Source organism: Loxodonta africana, chromosome 24, assembly GCF_030014295.1.
Source record: "Loxodonta africana isolate mLoxAfr1 chromosome 24, mLoxAfr1.hap2, whole genome shotgun sequence".
Taxonomy (NCBI): domain Eukaryota; kingdom Metazoa; phylum Chordata; class Mammalia; order Proboscidea; family Elephantidae; genus Loxodonta; species Loxodonta africana.
The window spans coordinates 44,302,501-44,328,039 of NC_087365.1; the positions used below are offsets into that span (position 1 = coordinate 44,302,501).

The 25,539-nt window shown below is 39.5% G+C and overlaps 1 protein-coding gene across 2 annotated transcripts in view; it reads left to right on the plus strand.

Annotated features, from left to right (window-relative positions):
* The first annotated feature begins 4,423 nt into the window (after positions 1-4,423).
* Positions 4,424-25,539, plus strand: part of STK4 (serine/threonine kinase 4) — a 100,319-nt gene continuing 79,203 nt past the window's right edge. For both annotated transcript variants that reach the window (XM_003411728.4, XM_023550281.2), the window contains exons 1-5: positions 4,424-4,543; positions 10,129-10,209; positions 13,496-13,624; positions 15,934-16,048; positions 18,545-18,709. In XM_003411728.4, coding sequence (XP_003411776.1) covers positions 4,509-4,543; positions 10,129-10,209; positions 13,496-13,624; positions 15,934-16,048; positions 18,545-18,709 — 525 coding nt within the window. In that variant the 5' untranslated portion in view covers positions 4,424-4,508. The remainder of the gene's footprint in view (positions 4,544-10,128; positions 10,210-13,495; positions 13,625-15,933; positions 16,049-18,544; positions 18,710-25,539) is intronic.

A 25,539-nucleotide genomic window follows, 5' to 3' on the forward strand; every position in this document is an offset into this window, starting at 1 on the left:
CCTGGAATTCTCTCAGGTCCTGGAAAGGAATCAGGATTGCTTCAAACCAATCACAATAACCTCATTCTTTTTTGTCAGTGATTGGTCCAGAAGTGGGCATGTGACCCTGATCTGGCCAATGAGGTAAGAGGAAGGCTACTGGGTGCTTATGGGAAAGTTTGTCCTCCCTGAAGAAAAAGACAGGTACAAGATAGAATAATCTTTTTGGCTCTCTTTCTACTTTGGGTAGTGTTAGGTTAAGGATGTGATACCTGGAGGTGTGTGGTAGCCATTTTGCAACTGTGAGGCAATAAGTACAAGTATGAAGAGCCAACCTGCTGAGTAGGATGGGTGAGGAAAAATAAAATTAACATTGTTGAGCCACTGAATCAACCCTGGAACTGCTGACTTCAGGACTTCTTATTGATAAACAACAAATGTCATGGCGCTGAGACAGATAGGGTTAACTGTGCTGGCGGACTAAGAGCTGTTAAAAGATTACCATCTGAAGTTGGGTAAACAGGAAACACACCCTGTCAACATGGGAAAGGTTGAAACAACCCATGAATTACTATCTCTTCTTAGTGTTTTTCTAGTCCCTTCCCCCTGTACAGGCGCCACATGCACAGAAGCCAGATGCACATACAACCTAATTAACATGCACCACCATCCTGAGAAGTACCTGTCCCTTGAAAGAAGCCCACTAAGTATTCATTACTCTGTTGTCTCCGCCGAACCCATATAATCCCTAGCCTTGCTTCCCTTTTTGAGTCAGTCTTTTGGAGAGGCTTAGTCCCCTACTGACTCCTTTGACTTGACCCAAGGAAAATAAAGCTTGCTGAAGATAAAGTTTGCCTTTCACGTGTATTTTTACTAGGGAAAAGACAAGGACCCTTTGTGTCAGATTGGCGATTGGTAACAGTGCCTTAAGCTGTCTTTTAGATATTGTCAATTACTTGCAGCTGGATATGTCCTAATTAATACGCCAGACAAGTACACTTGTGGCAAATTGTGTTTTTGAAAAATAGCCACAACAATATTTCCAGACCCACACGCTCTTCCAGAACCTTACAGCTCCCCCATCAAGAGATGGAATCTATGTCTCCTGTCATTGAAAATGGGCAGGTCTTTGTGGGCCCCTCAACAGTGGAAGTGACTCTATGTAACTTGCAAAGGCAGGCCATTAAAATGCACCACAGCTTCTGGACATGTCATATGTATGGAATCATATAATATTTGGTGCTTTGTAACTGACTTTTTGCATGCCTCACATTTCAAGGTTCATCCATGTTGTAGCACGTATCAGTTCTCCATTTCTTTTTATTGTTAAACAATATTCCATTGAAGGGATATACCACATTTTGTTTATCCAACCACCCATTGATGGACATTTGTGTTGTTTTCATTTTTCAACAGGTGACTTTTTGACATTAAGATCTCTCTCAGAGTTAGCCATCTCGTCAAGGCCGCATTTAACATAACTGGGGAAAGAACAGATATTATAGATGAAGTCATTTTAATAGGGTAATATGCACACAGATTGTCATGGATTGAATTATGTCCCCCCAAAAATGAGTGTATCAATTTGGCTTGGCCGTGATTCCCACTATTGTGTGGTTGTCCTCCATTTTGTGATTGTAATTTTATGTTAAAGAGGATTAGGGCGGGATGTAACACCCTTGGTTAGGTCACCTCCCTGATCCAATGTAAAGGGAGTTTCCCTGGCGTGTGGCCTGTACCACCTTTTATCTTACAAGCAGCAAAAGGAAGTAAAGCATGCAGAGAGTGGGGGACCTGATACCACCAAGAAAGCAATGCCAGGAAGAACGCATGTCATTTGGACTTGGGGTCCCTGCACAGAGGAGCTCCTAGTCCAGGGGAACATTGTCGAGAAGGCCAACAGAGAGAGAAAGCCTCTCCCTGGAACTGATGCCCTGAGTTTGGACTGTTAGCCTATTTTACTGTGACGAAATAAACTTCTCTTTATTAAAGCCATGCGTTTGTGGTATTTCTGTTATAGCAGCACTAGATAACTAAGACAGACATTATTGGAGAAATATGTAAAACAAAAAAAATTTTTTTTTTTGCCTTTTAAATATTTCTCCCCTGAGTTAATTGATTTATAAACTGGGGATAATAATCCTTACTTCATAAGGTTATTTTGAGGGTTAAGTCAAAGATCAGAACAGTGCCTGGCACATAGTATATTCTCAGTAAACGGTCTTCCATATGACATCAGGAGAATGGTTCTATTATACCTTGTCATTTTTGGCACGTGGGGTGCCATAGATAGGTGGCCCTGGAGGGTGTTGTTTAAGTGCTAAGTTTTGTAGTCACAAAGTCTAATAAAGCAAAAAGGAAGTTTTATTTGGCATATATTCAAAAAGGCAAAAGTGGGAAGTGGACAACCATGCTGCCAGAGTCACGTCTGCCAGAGTCCAAGGAATATTACAGAATAGGCAAGAATGGGAAAACGGACAAGCATGTTGCCACAGCCATGTCTGCCGGAGTCCAAGGAAAGTTACAGATCATCAGTATATATTAACATTACAAAATGGGGAAAACCATCAAAAGCTTCATCTTTTCATAGATTGGGTAGAAACTGTGATCCTACATTTGGAATTGCCTTTCTTAACAATCATTGGTACAGGTTTCAGTAATGACAGTCAATAGGGTCTTCATTGGTCCAACAAATTTTCCATTCACTAAATGCTAATAGTAAGAGTGGAAAGTCTTTTGTGCACTGTTGATTGGCTTATGTGAAAGGTTCCCTGAAAGACATTTTCCAAGATTATCCTACCTATTGTCTTTATACTTCATGGCCTGGTTGATTTATTCTCGTGACTTCTTGTGAGTCCAGCTGCAGCTGGGTCACATTCTCTATGCTCAAGGACAGAGAATAATGATTCCAATATTATTTCCTAAAACAGTAGATGGCATACCTTTTGGAAAAACAGGACAATTGAAACTTCTGAGAGTTTGCTTTGGGTAAGCTTTCTCCTCTAACTCTTCTCTTCAGTAAATTGGGAAGAACACTGATGGTGGTAGCGACTGAGTATTTCTGAATTGTAATATCTGGAACTGGAACTCTGAGTTGGCAGGGGGAGGTCTGTCTCTCTTGCCCAACTAGAAGATACGCATAACCAGTTATCTAGTTTGGTGGGGCAGGCTCTGGAATCAGACCTAGATTTGAATCTCCAAACCTCTACTTTTAGCTGTGACCTTGAAGCAACACACTTCACCTCTAAGGGCTTATAAAATAACGTTAATGATAGTACTTATCTTGTAGGACTGGTAAACCAAAAAACCAAACCCACTGCCATTCAGTCAATTCTGACTCATAGAGACCCTATAGGACAGAGTAGAACTGCACCATAACGTTTCCAAGGAACGCCTGGTGAATTCAAACTGCAGACCACTTGGTTAGCAGCCGTAGCACTTAACCACTATGCCACCATGGTTTCCTGTAGGACTGGTAGGAGGATTAAATGAGTTAATGTTAGTACAGTGCTGAGAACAGAGCACTCTTTTTCAAATAGTTATAACCAATAGCCATCAAGTTGGTTTCAACTCATGGCTACTCCAGGTGTGTCTCAGTAGAACTGTGCTCCATAGGGTTTTCAGTGGCTGATTTTTTGGAAGTAGATCCCCAGGCCTTTCTTCCGAGGCACCTCTGGTGAACTGAAACCACCAAGCCTACTGCATTAACCGTTTGTATCACTCAAAACAAAAAACCAAACCCGTGGCTGGTGGAGTCGATTTGACTCATACACGGTTGCTATGAGTTGTATCACTAAGCGACTCCCAAAATAGTTATGCAAACACATAAAGACAGGGATAACCTTACAGACTTGATGTGAGGCTTAAATGAGATACTAAATGAATGCAAACACGTGGCAAATGCTATGTAAATGTTTGCTATTTCTATGTCCAAAACTGACTCAAAGGCGAGGCAGTTAGACAGGGTGGGGCAATTTGCAGATAGATGTTCTGTGACATCCAAGGGAAGGGTTTGCACTGGGACAAGAGTTCAAGCAGGTAAGAGTTCTCCAGGAGCCCCTGAAGCAGGGCTTCCCATAAACAGTGTAGAATTTAGATTGCTAAAAATCGACAGTTCTCAACAAGTCAGCGTTTCGCAAGAAGATTCAGTATCTCCATCTGAGAAAGGGAGGGCCAGAACCGGCACAGAAGTGGGTTCCCGACCAGGGACCGAGTGTCTCTGGCAAACGATGCCGCTAGGAGACTCCACCACCAACAGTCTGAAGCTCAGGCGAGGACACAGCAGGGAAAACACTCTTTCGCTGGGCGGTTCCGTGTTCCCTCCTTGCCGGGCCACGTGACTTAGATTTCTGACCACGTGATCCAGGTCCGCTTCCCCGCCCCCTGGCGGCTCCGCCCCGCTCCCGCCCTGCACGCCGCTTCCGGTAGGGGCGGAAAGCGGAAGTGTGGGAGGGTCTGTGGGGCGGGCTTGGGGAGGTCCAGAAGGAGGATGGAGCAGTGAGCGGGTACGGGCCGCTGCCGGCAGCGCCATGGAGACGGTGCAGCTGAGGAACCCACCGCGCCGGTGAGGGGGCAGTGGTTAAGAGGAAGGGTGCCGACGGGGCGTAGGAGAAAGGCGCGAGCTGGCTGCGGGGAGATACCTGTGTGGGAACCCCCGGGGAGGAGGGACCTGCGGGGCGGGCGACCTGGCTGCTGGGGGCACCTGCGGAGTGGAGATCTCTGGAAAGTGGTGGTTGAGGAGGATAAACCTGGGGACAAGTTAGGAGGAGCGCATGCTCAAGGCGAGGATCACTCGGGCGAAGGCTCTCCAAGAGGACTTACTGGGGTGGGGGCTGGTGGGCTCTGAAGCAGGATGAGAACCCATGAGGGGCCTGTCTAAGGGGTTGCTAGCCTTCCTAGCAGGAGGGAGGCTGGAGTGGACTTCTAAGGGAGGGAGTCCCACCTGAACGACCCAACGGGGGACGCTCTGCTGAGGGGAAAAGCTCTGCGCCTAAGGCTGAAGGCGTGGGAAGACAGGTGTGAGGGTCTAGCTAGGGAGCAGTCCGTGGAAGGTAGCATTTCGGGGGGATGCTCTTGGTAATATCCCCACTCTCTAGGTTGATGGTGGCATTTTCATTCCTGATGTCCAGAGTGCCTTCCTCTCGTCCTTATCCCTTCAAAACCTGATTTGGGGAGGTAGGTTAGGAAATAGGAGGATATTTTCAAGATGGGCAAACTGAGACCCAAAAGAGTTGAGACAGAGCCCTATTTGTTTCCTTCTTTGCTGTAGGTCTGGGTCACTGGACCCAGCTAGGCTGTGTCCTTTTCTGGCCTCCACTGGAGTTGTCTTTAGGCCAAGATCAGGGAGATGACTGACCTTAGAAAGTTTGGTCGCAGTTGTCTTTGATTTGCTCTGTGGTCACCAGAGTTTTTGTCACCTTGTTGCATCTAGAGAAAAGTGGGGAGTAGATGCTGAGAGAATCATACTTCTCTGAAGTGCAGTGTACTTCGCTTCTATTTCGCAGAGCCCTCTGACTTCCTGCAGCAGAAGGATCACTGAAGTAGGAAGTGTTCAGTGTGTGGGAGTTAGGGGCAAGGGAGAGATGAAGCCAAAGGATTAGGCAGCACACTTGGGGTTGTTTGAGGTGGGCAAACATTTCAGAAGGCAAATAGCTGGTTGGGAAGGACTCAGAATTCACTCTTGTGTAGTGTGCAGAGACTGTAATAGAAATGATTAGCACACATAGAGTGAGTGTATACTGTGCCAGGCATTGTTCAAGTGCTTTCCATGTCTTCTGTTGAACTGTATGAAATTGCTGATATTTGACTATTATTGACCTGTAAAAGGAGGCCTGGTGGCACAGTGGTTAAGAGCTCAGCTGTTAACCAAAAGGTTGGCAGTTCAAGACCACCAGCCTCTCCTTGGAAACCCTTATGGGGTACTTCTACTCTGTCCTATAGGATCGCTATCAGTTGGAATTGACTCAGCGGCAATGGGTTTGGTTTCTTCATTTTTTTGGACCTGTAAAAATTGTGATGTCATATGGTTCAATTTATTATTAACTCGTTTAGTCCTCAAAGGAAACCGTTGTGGCGTAGTGGTTAAGTGCTACGGCTGCCAACCAAAGGGTTGGCAGTTCGAATCTGCCAGGCGCTTCCTGGAAACTCTATGGGGCAATTCTACTCTGTCCTGTAGGGTCGCTATGGGTCGGAATCGACTCGACAGCACTGGCTTTGGTTTTGGTTTAGCCCTCAAAACAATCCTGTAAAGAGAATATCTCTATATCCTATTTTACAGATGATAAAATTGAGGCACAGAGAGGTTAGTGATTTGCTGGAGGTCCCGCAGCTAATAAGTGGCAAAAACCCATTGAGCCGATTCCGACTCATAGTGGCCCTTATAGGACAGAGTAGAACTACTCCAGTGGTTGGTAGATTCCAACTCCTGTGCCTTTGGTTAGCAGCCAGGCTCTCAACCACTGTGTCACCAGGGCTCCAGTAAGTGGCAAAACTGGGATTTTAATCCAGGCAGTCTGGACCAATGTTCATGCTCTCAACTCTTCATTCCACTGCTTCTCTGGAAGTACCCCCGTTTCGCAGGACCTTGTGTATATTAGCAGATATTTACCGTAGCACCATAGAGAACCAATTATAAATGTACACTGGTTGTTTCTATCTGATGTATGTGCATTCTTTCTCCTTGAGAACCAGGCCTTGGTTTAACTGAAAAGAGGATTAAGAATCTAAATTTTGTTTCTATGATTGCCTTGTGTTGTATAATCTTGGGCTAAGGAATAAGCCTTTTTCACTTTCTGACATGCTTGTTCCTGTATCTTTTGGATTTTTTTTTTTTAATTAAAACTGCAAGAGAAGAGCATTCAAGACCGAGTTCTTGGATGATTAGTGCTTTCATGATCATCATAACTAGTGGGACTACAGCCGATAAGTTTTTAAAAAACTCCATCGGTTTATCTTATATATTTATTGCAAACCCTATCAAATTCTGTGTGAAAGAGAAAAACAAAACTAAACCAGTTGCTCTCGAGTCGATTCTGACTCATGGAAAGAGGGGTAGGTGTATATCAATAAAATAAATCTTACAGGAGTTCTTTGGACGTGTCATTAGGAAAGACCAATCCTTAGAAAAAGACATCATGTTTTGTAAAGTAGAGGGTCAGCAAAAATGAGGGGAACCCTCAGTGAGCTGGATTGATAAGATAGCCACAACAGTGGGCTCTGATATATCAAAGATCATGACGATGGTGCAGGACCAGGCAGAGTTTCATTCTATTGTGTATAAGGTCGCCGTGAGTGACAACAACAGGAGTTCTAAGTTGGGAGAAAGAAGTTTGAGAAACCTGTGTGACCACTTCATAAGCACCCTTTTAAAAGATACCAATGTCTTTTCAGAGATGCAGTTGGTATGCCTTTCCAACAAGGGCTAGCAACTCCAAGGCAGGAAATGCTCTTTGTGTTCATGAGTTTGATTGTTGTGTGTGACTAAGTGAATGATGCTGGATTAAAGTTGGTATCTTATGTAGGACTTGATGATTTAAAAAAGTGAGTGCTGTTAAATAATGTCGGGGTGGTGGAACATGTAGATTGCATTCCTGGGATGCTGGCCACCTACCTGGTCATCTGACTGGAGAGGAGCATCCACCGGTATTAGGTCCACGGAGGCTGTGTTGGCCAGGCCTGTTTGCTCATGAGCAAGTGCCGAAACAACCTGGGACCTGGGTAAGTCCCAGCCAAGAGAGCTGCATCATCAAAGTTGGGCTGTTTTGGTCATCGTACTTGTTCCATGAAGACTCACGGTATGAAATATCATTAAGAGTCACTTATCAGAAGATTTTCCATAGAAATCTTACTCTTAGGTGAAATACTGTTTTATTTTGAAAACTCACAAAACTTGTTGACGATGGTTATGATTCCTATCATTATATTCATTAATGCATTTAGCAAATATTTATTGACCACTATTTTTTATCAGGCACCAGAGATGTAAAGGCCCCTGAAGTTCAGGTTGTTTTAAAATAACTCTGGACTCAACACAAACAAACAAGGAACCACTTAGATTTTTATAAAGGACTTTTTTTATCTGAGCAGCTGCATGAAGTTTGTCTGTCAAAGTATTATCAGAGGTTTGCAGCCGTTTCACTCATGGCATTGGCAGTTTCCTTTGTTATGCTGTGGTTTCTGTAGAAGTTGAAATAGTGAGTTTTGCTTTTTGTAAACGGTAGCAGTGAACACTTCGAAGGAATACATTTGATCTTCCTTTATATAAACTATTTATAAAACTTTAATTACACTTAAGAAATGAGGTATTGTCTATTGTTCATACAGTTAAAAAATTCAGGGCTTAAAAAGAAAAGCCAAACCAGAAACCCTGGTTTTTGAGATGTTCGCTCGAATTTCTGAATTCGTAGAAAATTTGCTTCTGAAGTTTAAGAGGAGTTTCACTTCAGCCCCTTGTGTTTAAAAAAAAAAAAATGTGTTTAGAAGCTGGGAGTTTTTATGATGTCATTGGAATTTAATTTTTAGGGCCTTTTGATTTCAAAGGTCAGTGTGGCATTTTATATTAATTTTCATGTTAAGGCAGTTATTGGCTTGGAGCAGTTCTTCATTTTGTTAGTACATACATGGTCCTTGATATTTATGATTCTGTAAGGTTGTCCTTTTGAGATCAGTCTTTGTTGGTAGATACACTTAATCTGTTCAGGTTTCTTCTCTTCTCTTCTGGTTTTGCCATTGTCTCAAGGAAGATACACATTTGTGTATGTGTGTGTATAATTTTTTTTTAATTCAAATCTTTTTTTTTTATTAAGAATTGGTATTGTCCACCTAGTTTAGACTTTTTTCTTTACAAAGAACTCCCTAGCTTGACTACTTCCATATTTCACCATTTCCTGAGCTCACTTTTCTTTTTTGTCCTTTGTAGTTTCAGGAAGCCATTGTGTAGAAGATACACACTCAGGGACACACACACTTATACACAGATTTCTTAGCAAGCTCCTTCTTTAAACCCATTAATAATATAAAGATAGAATCAATGAATGTAGTTATTTTGGGCTTTAGTTTTCAGAGATCCCAAAGTTTAAAAAAAAAAGTTGGTAATTTATAACATCCCCGGTTTGATATGGTTCTCTAGCATAAGTTGCCAGCAGCCATGGACCTTTGGTTTTGGGGTCTAGTCATGGGTGAGGCTTTGAGAGACTTTTTGAAAGTGCCAGCTGCCTAGTTGTTTCTCACTTGTGATCATTTCTAAAGGTGTACGTTACACTTTTTGTGTCTGCGATACCATAAGTCTACCTTTTTTTGTTTGTTTCTGAAAACAATAGAAATTTTTTCTCACACAGTTGTGGAGGCCAGAAGTTCAACACCTTTTTCACTGAGCCATAATCAAGATGTTGTCAGGGGCACCCTCCTTCTGGAGGCTGTAGGAGAGAATCCATTTCTTGCCCCTTCCAGCCCCTGGTGGCTGTCAGAATTCCTTTGCTTGTGGCTGCATCACTCCAATCTCTGCCTTCAAGGTCACTTTGCCACCTCCTCTTTTCTTCCTTGTATGTGTACCAAATCTCTCTGTGTCTCTTATTTTCCTTTTCTGAAATTTATAATCTATGTGCTTTGACAAAATTACCCAAACTTTGCTAATGGAGAGTGACGGTATCCTATATCTTCCTTGGTCTCCAGTCCAAGGCTGTGTTTTGATTCATAACTAGCCTTACATACACATCTTTTCCAAAGAGATAGTTATGCCACTGTAATTTTTAGAACTGAAAATTTAAATGGACATTAAAGGTTATATCTAATGCTTGAATCTATTCTACAGTATTTCAGGCACGGGATGATTCATTTTCTGTTTAAAATCTTCAACAATAGGGAACTAGGGACTATTAAAGGGTGTCTTATTCTTACACAAGTTGAACCTCTTGTGACTCTCCACCCTCTGGTCCTGATTTTACTCACCTTGATGACCCAGAACAAGTGTAATCCTTCTAGAAAACAGCCTTCAGCTTCCCTAAAAGTCTCTTAGCTTACCTCGTTGTTGTTTGCTAGTAAAAACTTTGTAGAGAAATTCCCAGGATGCTAATTGTAAAATAAATAATGTATTTCGTGTTCTAGTAGCTAGCAAGTAAAATACATTTTATGTTTATATTTCTCCATTCACAGGCAACTGAAAAAGCTGGATGAAGATAGTTTAACCAAACAACCAGAAGAAGTGTTTGATGTCCTAGAGAAACTTGGAGAAGGGTGAGTATACAGAAAATATTGGTAGACCAGTTGGTTCTAGCTTTTTTCCTACCCAACACCAGAAGGATATGAACCCTTCTTGTGACAATTCTCAAACCTGAGAAGAAGGAAGGGGAGTTTTGCATATCATCACAGCTCTGGTTAGGCGGGAGGTAAATTTACAGCTGGAAATGCCCTCTTTCCCATTACTGTTACACACAGATTTAGTGATTCCTGGTCTTCTTACACCAGGGACATCTGTGGTTTTCTCTCTTGTGGAATCCATGGTTTGAAAGATTTTGCCTATTTAATAGATTGCACTAATTATAATTCATTTTTCTATATTTATTAATCAGACATTCATATTTGTTGCTCATAGCTTCTGGTTGGTATACAGTGACTGTTGTTTCAGTAAAAAAAAAAAATGGAATTCAGTATTGTAGTTAATACAGCTTTGTGAACTAGAATAAATAAGTCAAAGACTGTTACCACCTTTATAGTTTTCTGTGAAATCCAAAATCCTTGATGGGAACAACATTTTGAAACAGATTTGTGAATGAGTTTATAAAATATTGATGAAATGATACTTAGTAATAGACAGTAGGCATCACTGACTTCCATGATGTAATAAAGGCTACAGCATAAATTTTCTGTGCTTTTACAGACCCTTTCAATTAATCCTTGTGTATTTATTCTTCTTAGTGACCAGGACACTAAAATATTAAGGACACCCTTTCTTAAGGCTTTTTTGAGTGGTGCTGGTTGTTAGTTTTTGAATAAATAATAAGTTCATATGGTTTAAAATTTTAAAATATATATATATATGTATATATATATATATATAGTAAAAAATCTGCCCCTCAATTTGCTGTCAGCCACGGTGAAGCAACCAATGTAGCAGTTTCTTGTGTATCTTTCAGAGATAGTTTTTGCTTAAGCAATAAGCAAATAAATGTGTGTGTGTGTTTTTAATTCCTTGAGGATACTTCAAGAGAATACTTGACATATTAAAAAGCAACATTTAAAAAATGCCTATTCTCTAATAACTGTACGCTTTTTAAAAATCAGTTCTTACACATTGTTAGATTGTTTTTTGGATTTAGTGTTACTATGAGTTAGAATTGACTTGATGGCAACGGGTTTTTGAGTTACGTCTAATATAGATGTGTAATAATGTTAAACCCAATCCTGGATTACACAGAATAGGTTTTGATAGATTACCTCTTTGTAGAAAACATTAGTCATTGTCTTTTTGTAAGTTGGAAAAATACTCTTTGGAATTAAGCAGAGAAGAGAAATAAAAGATGACACCAGCTGTGCTGCTAAAAGATAAATCCAAGACAAACCTGAAGACTGCAAGTTGACTGGCATCATTAAAGGTATGAAAAAACGGCAGTCCCTCGAGATCTCTTGCTTGCTGTTTTCAGCTTTAGGTTGATATCCTTACTTTTTGCCTCAAAGTAATTAGTCCAAGTTCTTTAATCTAGCGAAGTTTGTAGGTTATTCTTGGAATAAGACAGAGACAAGAAGGCATAATTGACTGTAATTAACTTGTTTCTTTTACCTTTAATAAAAGTTTATCACAACAGGATGAGCATAGACTCTGAAGTCAAACAGACATGGGTTCGCGTCCTTGCTTTACTGTTTATTAATCATGTGACCTTGAGCAAATTGCATACTATTTGGAAGCCTTGCCTTCCTCATCTTTGAAGTGGGGATAGCAATAGTATCTACCTCAGAGGGTTACGTGATTATTACATGAGATAATGGGGTTAGGGTACTTAGTACAGTCCTCGGCACATAGTGCTCAGTAGTGACAGCTGTTAACTATCTTTAAGCGTGTCAATTGAAGCATTTTTCTGACCGTGTCATATTCAATCTTAAGTATGCTTAGGTGTTTCTGTGGCAAGCTGTGTTTGAGTTAATTTGGCTTGAGAATGTCAGAGAACATATCAGGAATATAGTTTATGGAAAGACTTACCTAATTACGGTTTAAAAAAAATTTTTTGTGTGTGTTTCAGATTCATGGATATTTTCAGCAAGGGACTTAGAAATTTCCACATGATGATACCACCACGGAGAAAACAAAGCTTCAAATCTTTCTTCCATTCTGTCACCACGTACATAGCCCTTTTATTAAAGAGTTAGGTTTACTGTATTTTTGCTATTGTTCAAATACCACAGATGCTTGGATTTCTGTCATCCTGAATAATAAACCTGAGTATGCTTCATTTAACTAGAAAACTCTTGAAGAAAGATCTCAACTGCAGTTCCTTTCTAAACACAAACTGCCACGCCATCCTTACATTGTTCTGGACAATGAATAGTTCATGAATTCTCACTGACTTGTGTTTTGTGAAAAGAATCCTGGCTAAAGGACTGTGTTGGACTCTGAAGACTGCGGTCATCCTGTGTTTTGAGGAGATCCTGTGAATCTATGGCAGAGTAGAGGCAAAGTCTGCTCAAGACAAGGATGAGTGGAGAGCACTTGGAAAGTGTTATGAATCAGACCCTGGCATCTTATTCATTCTGTTATACTTGAAGTTTTACAGATTGACTAATTTTTTATCATAGGATGATAACAAAAACGTATAACTCATTGCCGTTGAGTCAATTCTGACTCATAGCTACCCTATAGCACAGAGTAGAACTGCCCCACAGGGTTTCCAAGGAGCGGCTGGTGGAGATTGCTGTTTAGCACATGCAAAGACTTCTCATTTCAAACATGAGAATGATGAATGATTTTTTTTTTTTTTTTAATTTAAAAATACATGATTAGCTACGGACCAGGAATAGGAAGACATACCCTGTCCTTATCAGGAGATTGCACTTCCATGTTGCACTCCAGTGTAGATATGGAAAGAACGCAGGCTTTGTATTCAGACACACCTGGGTTTAAGTCCTGGATTGACCACCTATTTATGTGATGTTGGGAAGTCATGTAACCTCTCTGAGCCTTTTTACATTTAACTGTAAAATAGGGATACCCTTTCCTGGTTTTTTTGTAAGGATGTACCGAGGTGATGTACCATTTCTAGCAGACAGCAGGCATGCAGTGTGTGGTAGCTACTGTGATTGTTATTATTTCATAATAACTCATTCATTAAAGCTGAAATGTAAAGCTTTTAAGATGTCATGTTGTGGTAGTTCTCTTGGCATTTTTTTCCCAAAAATGTTTCTGTTTTTTTAGGTTTACAAGTGTAGTTAAGTACATACGTATTAGGACTTGGGAGTGTAAATTAAACTGTGAGTTGCCTGTGTCTTGCTTTGACTTTATTGACTAGTGTTCTCCTTCTCCCGATGATAGGTCCTATGGCAGCGTATACAAAGCTATTCATAAAGAGACCGGTCAGATTGTTGCCATAAAGCAAGTTCCTGTGGAGTCAGACCTGCAGGAGATAATCAAGGAAATCTCTATAATGCAGCAATGTGACAGGTAAGGGCACGGGCCTTACTTTGGAGAGAGTACGGTTTTGAATTTGGTGTGAATATTTAGAGTTTAACTCCTAGAGATGCATTTTTTTAGATACTTTGCAGAAGAGAAGTTTAATGGAATCACTTTGCATGTTCTTTTCAGAAAAAAAAAAAAGAAAATATTTGTGTGCTTTAGTAGCTAAACTTTTATAATTTATTTGTGCAGTTTTTTTTTTTTGTAAGCTCTTTTAGAAACTAGGAAGAGGCATAAGCGGGTGCTGGCTTTTTCTTTTTTTTTTTCTTTCCCCTCCGATAATGATCTCTTTTACTTCCTATTGAGAAAACATTTCTTCAGAGACAGCTAAGAAGAGAGAATTCAGATGTTTTTAAGCGCAGAAATATTCGAATATAACAGAAGTTTATGAGAAGAGAATGCTTATGTATTTCGATTTCTGTATATTTTTAAAAAACAATTCAAGCTAAGAGTAGTTCAGTATTTTATTTTTGAGGAACTAAGGTTTGTCAAATGCTGTAAGCAGGAAATCAGGCCAACAGGCGACCACAGAAAAGCACGTGGCCTGCTGTGTAATTCCGTGACAACATGGACTGGTCGCTGTGATAGAGCAGGCTTCCCCAGCGCTGCTTAGACTCAGAGAAATACCACCTGAGGGGCAGTGCCAGCTCTGGGGAGATGGAAGGGGCATGAGAAAGCTTTGCACTTAAGGCTGCATCCATTCTTCTGAAGCCCTTTTAGTCAGCAGGCCAACTTACTACCTCTTATTAGTAAACCTTCAAAATTAGGGCAGGTGGGGTTATGCACCAGGTGATTTGCTTAGGAGCCCTTAAATCTCACAGTCCCGTAAATACAGTCATTTCTCTCCTCCCTCTCTTCCTTTCTTTCTTTCTATTTTTGTGGTTACTGGCTACCAGATGAAACCCCCATTTTCTAGATTAGACTGACCAGATTAAGGTTGCAGTTTTTCCTCGTCTATGAGATGCACAATGGAAGCTGTTTCCAGTTGGCAGATTGTGACTTTGTCACTTCTGAGAGACTCCTTAAGAGCTGTGTTCCAGAAAGGGTGTACATGTCTCCAGTTAAAGAAGAGGTATTGATGAAGAGGTGACTCTGTGCTAGGCACTGTGAAGAATACAAAAAAATGTGGGACAGAGTCTTTGTCCACCAGGAGTTTATAGACTGGACAGACCAGATATGTATACATACAGGAAAATCTAGCAGACGTTGCAAGGCTGTATAGGACATACTCTGACAGTAATTGCCTGGTAGAGACAGTAAATAGTACAGGAGTTTAGGGAGGGGACAGCAGACGTGGTGACCTGGACCTTAAGAGACTTATTCATCCAGCTCTTCATTAATATTTGCTTTGTGAGGTTTTTTTTTTTCTTCTTCTTCTATTTCCTTGTCATTGGCTTGTTTCCCAAGGATGAAGGAACATTTGAAATTCTGAGAGAAATGAAACTGAGAGTTGGTTTTAGCATCTTCAGTTGTTAGGCAACATTATTTTGATCTGAACAATCTAGTCAGTTAAAGCTGGGACCTCTCTGAGAGCAGATGGTTTCGTTTTAATGGGAGGGTTGACTTTTCTCTGAAATTTCTTGTTTGGTATCTGTCTTCAAGCTTGAGACCTAAAATTTCAGGTCTGACCCTGACTAACTTTTCTTTATAAAAGATTGTAGTATAAATTGTAGTCTTACTGCAGAATGCATATGACTTCTTGAAAAGAGGCAAATAAATAAAAAGAAGAAAATAAAATCACTTGTAACCCTCTTTGCAGAAATAATCATTGTTAGATACTCCTTGGTGTACATGTCTTCCATATCTCTTTTTGGAGTTTTACTATGCTTACTCTTTTGTAACCTGCTTTTGTGTGTGTGTGTAAAGGATATATTCTCAAGTTAAATATTCTATAATATTTTTCATGGGTTCATCGTATTTCATTATCTGGGTATATTGTCATTTCCTTAATAAACTCCCTAACGTTAGACATTTAGATGGTATCTAAATTTTCATTTTTATGAACAGCACTGGGATGGTAACTGTTTCTTTTTGAACATCTGTAATTCTTAGGAAAAGAAATTTTCTTAGAAATGCTGGGTTAAAGGACCTGTATATTTTTTGAGTTTTTGTTATTTAGTGCCCTCCAGGAAAGCTATACCATTTTAAATTCTTACAAGGAGGGTACCTGTTTTAACATTGAATTTGAATTGACCTTTTGAGCTGAGAAATTAATTTTCGTGTACCTAACAACAAGGATTCAGAAAGATGTTTGAAGTCTCTTCTGCTAATTTGTATTCTAACTCTCTCTCTCTAAGCCCTCATGTAGTCAAATATTATGGCAGTTATTTTAAGAACACAGACTTGTGGATTGTTATGGAGTACTGCGGAGCTGGCTCTGTGTCTGATATCATTCGATTACGGAATAAAACGGTAAGTTTACTTCCTGGAACGATGCAGCTGAACTAGTCTTGTCTGCAGTCTTCTTTTCTGTGGGCTATTATTCATGTCCATTCTGCTACTGCCAGTGATGACTGGCAAACTTCCCCTTTCCTTTGGATCTTTCCCCATCGACCTCTCCTAGATGTAGCAGTTTTGACACTAACCCAACCCAATCATTTTAAGCATCTTCTGCTTATTTCCTTTTTTTATTAATTTGTAAAATTTTTAAATATTTTACTTATTTTTTTAAGAAGATAAACACAGCAAAGGATATACCATTTCCACAAATTCTCCATGTAGCATTCAGTGACATTGTTTACACTCTTCAAGTTCCTGCTTCTCTCTTATGAGGAGAGAAATTGACTTTTAATTTGGATTTGAATTTCTTCTCAGATACATGAACCTGAAATGTTCACAGATTAACTTCCTCTACATCCCATATTGGGGGTCCCTGTGTGGTGTAAATGGTTAAGCGGTCAACTTCTAGCCAAAAGGTTGAAAGTTTAAACCCACCCAGAGGCACCTCCAGAGACAGGCCTGGAGATCGGCTTCCTAAAAGTCACAGCCTTGAAAACTCTATAGAGCAGTTCTGCTCTGCACACATGGGCTCACCATGAGTTGGAACTGACTTGATGGCAACTAACAGCGATGCTCTATATACTCAAAGTCTGGAAATCAACTTCATCATTAATCAAAGTGTAATGTCATTATGAAAGATTATTTCCTGTTAATATAAGAGCTGGAATAAGAGTTTGAAGTCATGGGCTCAGCTCCTTAACTCATTTATTCAGGAAATATTTCCAGAGGACTGTTCTAGGCTGTAGGGATACAGTAGTAGTTAAAACAGACAATGACCCTGCTCTCGTGGTAGCATACTCTCGTAGGACAACAAAAAACAAATTAATGATAACCATAAAAGAACTATCAGGTCACTGTAATTGCTATGAAGAAAACGCATCAGGGTGAAGTAATGGTAAAGTGATAGAGTACTTGATCGGACACTTCAGAGTAACAACTGAGGACTGTCACTAAGAGGTGGTAACATTTAAATTAAGACCTGAATGACAAGAAAGTGCTAAGACCCTGGAAAGAACATTTTAGCTGGGGAAATAACCAGTGCCAAGACTCTGAGGCTGGATGAGTTTGGCATGTTTGAGTGATAGAAAGAAGGCCCTGTGACTAGAGGAGAATAGGCAAGAGGGAAACTGGTAGGAGATGAGGTTAGACAGAAAGGCAGGGCCAGATTTTGCTGGGTATTGCCAGCCAGGCTCATGAGTTTGAATTTTATTTCAAGTAGTACAAGCACTGCTTGTATACCAAGTAGGTATACAGTTAATACATAACATGTCAGATGGTGATGATGCTGTGATGACAAATAACTGTAAGATAAACTTGCTGTCAAGTCAGTTCTCACTCATAGTGACTCTATAAGACAGAGTAGAACTGCCCTATAGGGTTCCTAGGCTGTAGTCTTTATGGGAACAGATTGCCAGTTCTTTTTTCCCATGGAGCGGCTGGTGGGTTTGAACCACTAACTTTTTGGCAGCCGAGCACTTACCCACTGTGCCACCAGGGCTCTTTTCGGTAGGTTAAGGGGGTAGAGAATGATCTCGGAATAGAAGGGATCTAGAAAAGGCCTTTCTGATTTTTTGATGAGATGACATTTGGACAGAAACGTGAAGTAAGGGAACAAGTTGTACAGATACCTGGGCGAAGAGCATTCTAGGCAGGGGGAAAAGCAGGGGAAAAGGTGGGAGTGTGGTTGGAGTATTCAAGAAACACAAAGATGCCAGTGCAGCTGGAACAGAATGAGCAGGGTGGAGAGTGGTAGAAGAGTAAGTTAGAGAGGCAGCTGGGAGTCAGATCATGTAAGGTCTTCAGGACTTTGTGAGCACTGGCCTTTGAGTGACTTAGGAAGCCATGGGAGGGTGTTGAACAGATCTACCTTAGATTTTAAAATGTTTCTTGCGGTTGCTGGGTGGAAGCAGGGAGATTAGTCAGGAGATTATTAGATTAGTTCAGGCAGGTCATGATGGTGGCTTGAATCAGGTGGTAACAGAGCATATATTTGTATATATTTTGAAGAGTGGCAGGAGTTAAGGATGACCTCAGGCTTTTGGCCAGAGCAACTGAAGAATGAAGTTGCATTTTACTGAGAGAAGGTAGACTGTGGGAAGAGTACATTGGGTGGTGGTAGAAAAAAAGATTGATTTTGACATGTTGTGTTTATAATGCCTGTTAGATACCTAGGTAGAGATGTTGACTGGGTAGATACATGAATCTTATGTTTGGGGAGAGATCTGGACTGGAAATATAACTGGGAATGGTCAGCATATTGATGGTATTATAAGCGATGGGACTACCAAATGTTCACAGGTTGAGTAAGATATTCTGTTTATATTGGAGGAAAGTTGTTTGGATCTGAAGTTTTTTCTTCCTCCACATGTGCTGATATAAACTGATCGATCCTCTCATTCTTCTTTTCAGTTAACAGAAGATGAAATAGCTACAATATTACAGTCAACGCTTAAGGGACTGGAATACCTTCATTTTATGAGAAAAATTCATCGAGATATCAAGGCGGGAAATATTTTGCTAAATACAGAAGGACATGCAAAACTTGCAGATTTTGGGGTAGCAGGCCAACTTACAGTAAGTGAAAATGCTACTTACGTCAGTCACTTCCAGCTCTCTTGAAATCATTGCCTTTTATTTTTTTATTTTAAGTAAAATACTTGACTTAATCGTGTTGGTCAAAAACTGTAGACTCTAGCAGCAGGTCACAGAAGAGTCAGCCGGTTATTTTAGATCCGTTCCAGGGGTTCAGAGTCACATAGTTGACTCTTTATGTGCGTATTTAACTCTGATAAAATAGAGTAGAAGTTTGAATTCTGTACGGCTACATGAACACGTTAAAAAAGGAAGAAAAATTAAATTCACACTCCTTTTCTTGCATAAGACGTAACATCATCTCATTCAGCCTCCAGACAGTGCTTGAAAGTTATTTTGCCGAAAAGTCTCCTCACTTGCTTCTAGAATACCAGTCTCTGGATTCTTGTACTATCTCATTGGTGCATGGCTGTGAAAACACACATTTCAGACAGAAAGTCTTAAATTACCTGATTTTGTAAAATACATGAATACATATGAAAGAATATGTAGAAAACGTTTGGGATAAACCAAAACCCGTTGCTGTTGAGTCGGCTCCAACTCATAGCGACCCTATAGGCCAAGAGTAGAACTGCTCCATAGAATTTCCAAGGAGCACCTGGTGGATTCGAACTGCTGACCCTTTGGTTGGCAGTCGTAGCTCTTAACCACTATGTCACCAGGGTTTCCAAGTTTGGGGTAGGTATACACTAAAATTTGCAAGAACATACATCAAGTGGTTTTCCTGGATGGTAGAAATTTTATATATTCTGGCTCATAGTCACTCTATAGGACAGGGTAGAACTGCCCCATATAGTTTCCTAGGCTGTAATCTTTAGCGCCTGGTGAGTTCAAACTGCTGACCTTTCGGTTAGCAGCTGAGCACTTAACCACTGGACCATCAGAATTGATGCATTTGAATTATGGCGTTAGTGAAAAATATTGAATATGCCGTGGACTACCAGAAAAACGAACACATCTGTCTTGGAAGAAGTACAGCGAGAATGCTTCTTAGAAATGAGGATGGTGAGACTTCGTCTCCCTTACTTTGGACATGCTATCAGGAAGGACCAGTCCCTGGAGGAGGACAACATGCCTTCGTAAAGCAGAGGGTCAGCGAAAAAGAGGAGGGACCCTCAATGAGATGAATTGATACAGCGGCTGCCACAGTGGGCTCAGACATAACAATTGTGAGGATGGCCTGAGACTAGGCAGCGTTTCATTCTGTTGTACATAGAGTCACTATGAGTAGGTACAAACTGGGTGGCACCCAACAACAACATATATGTATATGTATGTGTGTGTATGTGTATACATACATATATATGCATATATTTATGATTTTAGCAATTGGTTGATTATTTAATAATTACTTGTAATGTTTTTGTTGCCATAATACCTGCCTTGGCAGAATTTTTTTTTTTCTCTTTTAAAATTTACGATTCAGTTTTTTCAGTATGTTCACAAGGTTGTATAACCATCACTACTACCTAATTCGAGAACATTTGAATCATTTTAAAACTTCTTACCCATTAGCAGTCATGGCTCATTCTCTCCCCCACCTGGACCCTGGCAACCACTAATCTGCTTTCTGTCTGTGTCACTTTGCCTATTCGGAACGTTTCACGCAAATCAGATTGTAAAATATGTGGCTTTTTGTTCTGGCTTCTTTCATTTAGCATAATGTTTTCAAGGTTCATCCATGTTGTATCAATATTTCGTTCCTTTTTATGGCTGAATAATATTCCATCGTGTGGATATACCACATTTGGTTTATCTACTCATTAGTTGTCCATTTGGGTTGTTTCCACTTTTTGGTTATTATGAATAATGCTGCATCGAAGTTCATTTACAGATGTTTTTGTGAGCGTGTGTTTTCACATGACATACGGAATTGTTGGGTCAGACAGCAACTGTATTTGTAACTCTTTAAGGAACTGCCAAACTGTTTTCCAAAGCAGCGTCATCATTTTACATTCCCACCAGCAGTGTATGAGGGATGAAGGTTCCAATTTCTCCACGTCTAGCCGACACTTACTTTCTGTTTATTTACTTATTTTTTCGATAATAGCCACACTAGTGGGGCGGGGGGGGAGCTACAACAGTGGATTCAAACATAACAACGATTGTGAGGATGGTGTAGGACCAGGCAGTGTTTCATTCTGGTGTACATAGGGTCACTATGAGTCAGAATTGATTCTACAGCAAGGGGTTTGTACTAAGTTTTGAAATAGGGAAGTGTGAATTTTCAAATTTTGTTTTTTTTTTTTTTCAAGATTTTTCTACTATTCTGGGTCTCTTGCATTTCCATATGAATTTTAGGATCAGCTTATCAATTTCTGCAAAAAAAGACCTTTGAGATTTTGCTAGGAATTATGTTGAAACTTAGATCCATTTGGAAAGTATTGCCATCTTAGTAATAATAAGTTTTGTAATCCATGAATCCAAGATGTCCTCCCATTTATTTAGATTCTCTTTAATTTCTTTCAAATATGTTTTGTAGTTTTCAGTTTACAAGTCTAGCACTTATTTGGTTAAATTTACTCCTACATAGTTTGTTCCCTTTGATGCCATTTTACATGAAATTGTTTTCTTAATTTTATTTTTGGAGTTTTCATTACTAGTGTATAGAAATACAACTTATTTTGTATATATTTTGTATACTGTAAACTTGCTGAACATGTATCATTTTGCTAAGGAAGGAGAGGCCACTTCACTAAAATAAAGTAAGGCAGCACTATAGAAGATCTACTTCAGAAGGAAGGCCTGGCCACCTACTTCTGAAAAATCAGCCTTTGAAAACACTGTAGAGCACAGTTCTACTCTGACACACGTGGGATTACCATGAGCCAGAATCAACTATATGGCAACAGGTTTTTTTCATCCCTCTTATAAGGGTACCTGGACACCCTGGTGGCGTAGTGGTTAAGAGTTCAGCAGCTTTGGTCAGCAGTTCGAATCCACCAAGCTCTCCTTGGAAACCCTATGGGGCACTTCTGCCCCATCCTGTAGGGTCACTATGAGTCGGAATCAACTTGACGTCAATGGATTTTGGTTTTGGTTTTATAAGGTTACCTAGTGCTACCAGTTTCTAAGCCTTTTGGAGGAGTTGGTGTTAAAATCAGATTGTTTTTCCATTTTTCCAGCAGCTGACTCAGGATTCATTTTCCATAGTCTGTTATTTATTTGGTTTCCAGCTTCCAAAATTTTGTCACTTTTTTTCGTTTTGTTTCTTGTTATAATGGATTTACTTCTTAAAAAAAAAAATCCTTTTAGTACCTTTTTAGTGGGTTTTGGGAGGAGCAAAAACAAAATGTGTTTGTTCAATTTGTCATTTTGACAAAAAAAGAAAATCTGTAATATTATTTCTCATGGCAATGTGGGTATATTCATTCTGTGGATATACCTTGATTTATTTAAGTCATTCCCTGAAATTGGACGTTGGATTCCCATTTCGGTTGCTTCTAGTTTTCCTGCCATCATAAGCATAAATTCTGTGATAAACACCTTGCAGTTAAACATTTGGACACCTCCTTGAGTATTTCCTGAGGATAATTTCTTAACATTGGAATCTGGGTCAGAAGTTTTAAATGTGTGAAATCTTAAACCTTTTGATGCATATTGCCGCATTGCTGTTGAAGGGAGCAATTTATGCTTCCAATTTCAGTATATAAATATGTCCATTTTCCTGAATGTTTTCCAATTCTTGCTGGGCAATAAAATGTACCTTAACATTTTCAAAGCAATTAAAAATTATTGGCCACTTGTAATTCTTTTATAAATTAACTGTTCACTGTATTTGCCAGTTTTTCTAACGAAATGTTGATCTTTAAAAAAAAAAGTATTTGTTCAAAAAGATAAACCAAAGTAAAAAAAAAAAATTGTACATTAAAAGATGTTAATCCTTTGTCATATATTGTTGAAATTGGCTTTCTTAGTTTGCTATTGGTATTTTTATTTATTTGTTTTTAAGTACAGAAGTTTTCCAATTTTATGTAGACAAATCTACCTTTTATTTTGTGATTTCTACCTTTAATGTCATGCTTAAAAAGTCGTTTTCTACTCCGAGACTATAATATAACTGTTTATCTACACTTTCTTCTATTACTCATTTGGTTTTTGTTTTTTATATTAAAAATTTTAAGCTATTTGAACTTATTTTGGTGAAAGTATGAGGTAGGAGGAATTTAAATGTAGTTGTACAAATGACTAGCCAGATACCCGGTAACTTCTGTTTTGTTTTGCATACTTTATCCTTTGTTTGTCCATTTTAACGACATCTTCAAATCATATACACCCACTCCTGACTTATCGACATGGTTTGGTTCCAAAGACCAGGTCGTTATGCAAAAATTGTTGTTACGTGAAAATGGAGGATGACCACATCAGATCACAAAAATGGAGAATGACTATATCATTACATAACTGCCAAGTTACATCTTTACATAACTGGCAAACCACTGAGAATCGTGGCCTAGCCAAGCTGACATATGACCGTAACCATCATGGCCAGCCTTACTCACACCTCGCAGCCTGCTGTTCGCTACTGCCAGATGTATGTCGTTAATGCTCAAAATAGTTGGATAGTAGATTTTTTACTGTTGTTTTAAGTGCAAAATGATGGATAACAAGATAGTAAGTGAGGAGTAGATGTATATGCCACAGTCTGTTTCTGGACTTAATATTTTCTATTGCTGTGTGGCATGGTGATTGTGAGCTACAGCCAAAAGGTTGGCTGTTGGAATCCACCAGCTGGTTCTTGGGAACCCTGTGGAGCAGTTCTATTCTGTCCTATAGGTTGCTATGAGGAGAATTGACTTGATGGCTATGGGTTTTGGTTTTAGGTTTATGCTACTGTATTAATATTGCCTTGCAATACAGATCTACTTGAGTTAGTATCCCCTCATTACTTTCTTTTAGGTTCTATGGACCCTTTTTATTTTTTTACATTTTTAAGTCATGTTAAGAATAACTTATAGAAGAATAAAAACATAGTATGAAGACAAATTTTACTAGACATTTCAATATGAATGTAAACATAGCAGTCCTCACTGTATCAAGTAAATTTTGGCAAACATAATAGAAATGAAAACTATCGTCACAAGTCTTTTTTGCAAAACAGAATTATCTGCTTTTTTTTTTTTTTCTTAACAGTGGCTGATGAAGTCCTTTCTTCTGAGCAACTTGCTGAATATCGTATTTCCTTTCTGTCTTAGAAATATAGTGTTCACTCATTGATTCTTTTTTAAAAATAATAGTGTGTTTTAGGTGAATGTTTACACAGCAAATTAGTTTCCCATTTAACAGTTTTTATACACATGGTTCCATGCCATTGATTACAGTTTTTTCAGCGTGTCAGCATTCTCATTATTTCCATTGTGTTTGTTGCATTTCCATTGATCTAGCTTCCGTTCCCCTCCTTGCCTTCTCATCTTTGCTTTTGGGTAAATTTTGACTGTTTGGCCTCATATAGTTGATTGTTTAAGGGAGCACATTACTCGGGGTGATATTGTTTATTTTATAAGCCAAGCTATTATTTGGCTGAAAGGTGACCTCCGGAAGTAGCTTCAGTTCCAAGCTCAAAGAGTATCTTAGAACTACAGTCTTGGGGTCTTCTCTAGTCTCTATTGGTCTAGTAGGTCTGGCCTTTTTTAGGAATTTGAATTTTGTTCTTCATTTTTCTCCCATTCTATCCGGGACCTTGTGTTGTGTCCCTGGTCAGAACGGTTAGTAGTGGTAGCCGGGCACCATCTAGTTTTTCTGGTCTCAGGTTAGAAGAGGCCATGGTTTGTGTGGGTTGTTAGTCCTTTGGGCTAGTTTCTTCTTTGAGCCTTTGATTTCCTTCATTCTCTTTTGCTCTATATGAGTAGAGACCAATAGTTGTATCTTAGATGACTGCTTGCAGGTTTTTTAGACCCCAGGTGCTACTCAACCAACTAGGATATAGAACATTATCTTTATGAACTAGGTTGTTCCAATTGACTAAGCTGTCCCGTGACACTATGGTCCTAAGCATTTTAACCCAGTAAACCGATCCCGTGAACTGCTTGGATATGTCTAAGAAGCCTCTGTAACTATGCCCCATTGGGCTTTGTTATATGTATGGATACATACGGAGCACACACCAACATGGGTATACATATGCCTCCAGATACACCTAGACAGGCATGTGCATTTACTTGATCCCTTCATTACTTTTAATTTTCAAAAAATTTCTGGTTCTTCAGGTACCCATTTCTCATTGAAATAATTCTGTGAAAACAGCTTTGACTACCATCGTTTGAAAACACGCCTGCAAATTTGAAGTTTCAGAGCTAAGGAAATGACTAAGCAGTTAGTTAGCTCCTGTGTTAATTTATTACGTAGGACTAATGGTGAGATTGATTGAGAAATATTGCCTGTTGTTTGCTCCTCACTGGCATCACCTAACTTAAGCTACAGGCATGTGAGCAGGAACATGGGGTGATGATGCTGAGAAATCTGATTGCATATTTAGTTCTGTTTAAAATCCCTCTCTTCCTAAAGTAGAGGAACTGTGGGAGGGTTCTCTTTCATTAGGCCAAGCCATTATGGGAAAGTGTGCACACGTTTATTTGCCATGGGCACCGCATCCAGATATCCTTCTTTAAGCCCCAAACCAAGACTTTTTACAAATCTTTTCATGTATTTTTCTTTTCTGGATTACTCATATAAACAATCAGAGTGTTGCAAAAGTATACTGAATGGAAAGTAAAAGTCCTTAGTGATTCTACATTTTATTAAAATTAATATTAACGATTGCTGTTGTTAAAAATTTTGTGTATATTACTCCAGATTTTTTTTACTATGCGTAT